This window comes from Pseudorasbora parva, chromosome 4, assembly GCF_024679245.1.
Source record: "Pseudorasbora parva isolate DD20220531a chromosome 4, ASM2467924v1, whole genome shotgun sequence".
Taxonomy (NCBI): Eukaryota; Metazoa; Chordata; class Actinopteri; order Cypriniformes; family Gobionidae; genus Pseudorasbora; species Pseudorasbora parva.
Window position 1 is genome coordinate 45,398,913 of NC_090175.1, and position 4,480 is coordinate 45,403,392.

Consider the following 4,480-nt stretch of genomic DNA (forward strand, 5'->3'; position numbering starts at 1 on the left):
TGCTAACATCTTGGTACCACAGCACAGATACCACTGCACATTTTCAGGAGCCTATATTGGAGTCCATGCCTCAATGGCTCAGGGCTGTTTTGCCAGTAAAATGGGGACCAACACAATATTAGGTTATAATGCTATGCCTGACCTGTGTCCATTGACGTACTGTAAAACATTTCTCTCCATTACATACAGTGACAGAAATGTACAGATAAAAGAAGCATATTCCATTTGACACATTATTGTTAAATGGCATGCCACTGATATCTTTAGCATCATTTGAACGTCATCTCCATGGTCATGGGGATGCAATGCCAATTCTCAGAATTAGCTTCATTCTGAGAGATGCAGTAAATGTGATACTTTCTCATTCATCAGAGGATCTAAAGAAAGACTGCAGTGAATCAAGCTTTTGCAGACATTGCATATACACATTTACATACACTTAGGCATATACACAACCCGATTTAACCACAAACTCACCACATGAACATTTACACAGACCAACCTCTTTCTTACTTCTGCCTCATATGCACAAGCAATAAACTGAATGGAAATAAAACGTGGTTAAGATGGTTATCACTTTAACTGGAAACAAAGCAAGACCTGTCCTCAGAAAAAGACACAGACAGTGCACTTCAATAAAACACCTTTGAAGATCAACTCTGATATGAATATTTAAATTTGTTTTGATTTCGATTAGATCTTAACTGTTCAACGGCATTAAAATCACAATTCGGAAAAAAAGCAGACCTAACATGCACCAATTTTGAAGGAACAAGGAAAAACAAGAATGTATCTAGAAGCAACTAAAGTGCTAATTTCTCTTTCAAATGTAAAGTTATAAGATAGATAGTTTTAAGGTAAGATAGATAGTTTGACTGTTATCCAAACATGCTACTCAGCACAGAATGCTTCTTCCGCCATGGATTATGGTTTGAGAAAATGTAATGAGGCTAGTTATAAAATGAGTAAGAAAAACGCTGCAAATAATGAGTTTAAGAGAAATATAAATACCTAAAACTAAATATTACTATATGAAGGAAACCTACTTCTACATCCTGTTATTCAGGTCATCACCACAAAGACATTTTTAATAGAGGAAAACAACACTGTAATGCTCCCATAACAACCGGGAAACAACAGTAAGTATAACAGCATGAAAAAAAAACACTTCACTGTGTGAAATTTGTGAAAAAGTAATAAAATATCCACTCACTTTTTATATTAAAAAACTGGGGGAAAGTGTTTATTGTCTTCATTTAGTATTCACAACACTTTTGCTTCTCTTGAGGGTAAGTTTAAGTATAGGTTTTTGTGGTATTGATATGTTTAAGGGTGGGTCAAGAATGGAATGATCATGTAATTATAGAGGTAATTACAGATAGTATTTAGAGCTACATGCAGATTTTGTTTAAACGTGCAATGTAAAAACATGCATGTACATAATAAGGACATTGCATCAAATTTTGCAATGATTAGATTAATTTAAATCTAGGACCAAGTAACCAAATATGGAATTATATATCTTTTACATTCAGATGAAATGGTAGAAAGTCCTCTACCTTGTATCATTACAAGCGATGTTACATAAATGCTGCAAACTTTATTAAATATTGGAAAGTTTCAGAAAGCACCTCAGTTCTATTTTAGTTGTCCTCCATATCTGTTCTGACCTGAGCATATGTACTGAAGTCAGAACACTGCACTCGCTTTGTCTTGCGTTGTTTTTGTCTCCTGGTTATCACGTCTATAGATGCATAACACACCTCTTCATCTTGACCCTGGAATAAAAGAAAATAAATTTGCTTTCTGAAACTTTGCCTATACAGTACTATATGTCTATAATGAATGTGCATGTTTGCGTTGTTCATACCTCAATTGTATTTCTATCTTTCAAATGGTCTTTTTGATCTGCTGCAGCATCTACAATGGATTGATTAAATTAGAAAATCACATAGATTTACATAAATTGTTTAGCTTCTGCAGTGGTTATGTATTACATTTCAGTTTCTACATTACTATCAAGTTTTGTTTGCTGGCTTTGCTCCAGATTCTGCTATTTGACAAAGCTGTTTATCTGTGTATTAACTTATAACTGTGGCAATGAAAAGAAGTTTATAAAATTATACCTGTTTTCCTCTGATAGAGGCAGTACAGACAGACAGAGGAGAGGAGAACACACACCGGACACACACTGAACAGCAGCGTCCAGCAGAGAACACAGTCTGATAGAGGAGTGGAGGTGATGTTCAAGGGTCCAGAACACGAAGTCACTTGCTCTAAAATAAGCATAAACATATCAATGCATGTGGATTATATATATAGAGAGAGAGTCATGAGGTATGGAGGGTTCCGAATACAAAGTCACTTGCTCAAATATTAAATAAACACAAATGTATCAATGTAATATTATATTTTTGTTTTATTCATCTTGGTCCTTCGGTGAGAAAATTCTCCAAAAATACACAAGCAATAAAATAATAAAACTAGCAGAAATCTGTTTTCTTACCTGCAAGAGAGAGACGAGTTGTTCGCTTTCCATAATTGTATACTTCAGATGATGAGATGATGCCTTTTTCATCTTTATATACCTTAGTCCCCATTTCTGCACAGTAATACAGTCCCAGATCAGAGACACTGATGTTAGTAATATATAGATCAATAGAATTACTGACGTTGTTATAGACAGAGCTGAAACGCGGAAATATATCCAGGTTCCATTTCATCAAATCTAATACGAAAGGGGGTTGATTTTCATGAGAGCAGTTTCTTATCCATAAAAAGTGGTAACCATGAGTTACAGGGAGATCACAGTAGAGAGTGATGTTGTCTCCTGGTCTGACTTTAACCTCAATTTCTGCTCCATAGATTCTGTTCAGATTAAACAACAAAACACCTGTAAAAGAGCAAAATAGCTTAATAAAGCGCTACAATTTGAAATATTTAATACAAAAATATTCACAAACTCTCAAAAGAGCTGAAAACTATTTTTCTTACACATAAACACGATGATAGAATTTCTTGACCCCTCCATCTCTGAGTGACAGTGAATAACTGACACTGGTGAAGGTCTTACAGACGGCAGCTCTCGTCTCATTGGGTCACGTCAATGGAAAATCTTTTAAAAAATGTCTCACGTCACAGGGGGTTGTCATTAAATTAGGTTATCATGTGTGCGTACAAAGAGTAAGAGCAATATTAACCAATCATTGGTTACCCTATAGACGTTTTTGCTCTGATTTGCTTCAATTGGTTCGCAAATAACCATCAAAAAGATATGAAGAGTGGGTAAAACTTTTGTCTGATAGATATGAAAGATATGTTTAGCATAAAATAATTTGGATTCAGACATGCAGGTAAGTATCTTACCTTGAGAAATGTTGTGCTTTACATTTCACATGGTCATTTTTTTTAAACAAATTAATTCTCTGTTGTACTTCAAGCAAGCAACATGTAAACATGTCAAAACAGGAAACCACAACTCTTATATTCAGACCACTTACACCATACGCCTTCACATTTGCTGCTGTGACATTGTCAAACTCAAACTTCACATCTCTACTTGATCACTGGTGACCAAGCACAAATGTTTCCATTGGCCTTGTGTGGTTTAGTTTGTTGGTTAGAGTGCACACATTTGCACAAAGGAAGTTTGCTCCGCTTGTCTAAACTATGGTTACTGACACTAACAGCTGTCCATTGAGCTGAAATTAGCTGCATTATATTCTAAAACAGAAACAGCAACACATGTGAAGATCAAAACATTATATGATAAATCAGCTACACAATACACAAAAGTGTGTGATAATTTTTATAACAACCATTAAACAAGAAAAAATTTGAAAATGTAAGATGGGACTTAATTTTGTCCATGAGGAATTGCTTTGATTGTTGTTAATTTGATATTGCTGTGATGTCATGTGAGTGACAGGTAAACAGTAAACACATAATCAGAGAAGAGAAGAGATGTTACTGCAAGAGGGAGGGGAAGTTATATTGATTTAAGGTTACAGGGGCACACTTATAAAAAAAAAAGTGTGTGTGTGTGGGGGGGGGCATGTTTTTGTGACATATGAGGACACAAATGTGTATAATGACATAGGTATGACATAGGTATTACAAGAAGTGGGTAAAATATGAGGACATTGGCCATGTCCCCACTTTTCAAAATGCTTATAAATCATACAGGATGACTCTTTTTTAGAAAGTAAAAATGCAGAATGTTTCCTGTGATGGGTATGTTTAGGGGCAGGGGCAGTGTGGGATAGAAAATACGGTTTGTACAGTATAAAAACCACTACGCCTATGGAATGTGACGATTCTGGGGAAATGTTCCAATCAGGTTTTAAAGTATTCCATAGCACAGTGTTGGTCTTATTAAAAGTGTTGTGATATCTTTCTTGCCTTAGATAAAGTGACAACGTGATCTTGGTGCTACTTGACTTAAGTGCAGAATGTCTAAATTATATTAAATCAAGCGCAG

General features: G+C 35.2%; 1 protein-coding gene across 2 annotated transcripts; it reads right to left on the minus strand.

Moving 5' to 3' along the window:
* Nucleotides 1-532: 532 nt before the first annotated feature.
* LOC137074096 (uncharacterized) lies at nucleotides 533-3,190 on the minus strand. 2 transcript variants are annotated; one of them, XM_067442788.1, is made up of 6 exons: nucleotides 2,995-3,190; nucleotides 2,789-2,893; nucleotides 2,507-2,602; nucleotides 2,127-2,276; nucleotides 1,871-1,920; nucleotides 533-1,778 (listed from the first exon to the last, which is right to left on the minus strand). In XM_067442788.1, the coding sequence occupies exons 1-6, from the start codon at nucleotides 3,092-3,094 to the stop codon at nucleotides 1,644-1,646; spliced, it is 636 nt and encodes a 211-aa protein (XP_067298889.1). In that variant the 5' UTR covers nucleotides 3,095-3,190; the 3' UTR covers nucleotides 533-1,643. The 2 variants fall into 2 exon arrangements, with proteins under 2 accessions (XP_067298889.1, XP_067298888.1); XM_067442787.1 differs by having other exon boundaries at nucleotides 534-1,778; nucleotides 2,507-2,893; nucleotides 2,995-3,185.
* Between the last annotated feature and the right edge of the window lie 1,290 nt (nucleotides 3,191-4,480).

What these genes read in the sequence shown, in the direction of transcription:
- LOC137074096 (XM_067442787.1), bottom strand. Translation starts at nt 3,094, where the DNA reads ATGAGACGAGAGCTGCCGTCTGTAAGACCTTCACCAGTGTCAGTTATT. An exon ending in AACTCGTCTCTCTCTTGCAG is followed by an intron (nt 2,277 to 2,506) that starts GTAAGAAAACAG and finishes TGCTTATTTTAG; the next exon opens with AGCAAGTGACTTCGTGTTCT. An exon ending in CCTCTATCAGAGGAAAACAG is followed by an intron (nt 1,921 to 2,126) that starts GTATAATTTTAT and finishes AATCCATTGTAG; the next exon opens with ATGCTGCAGCAGATCAAAAA.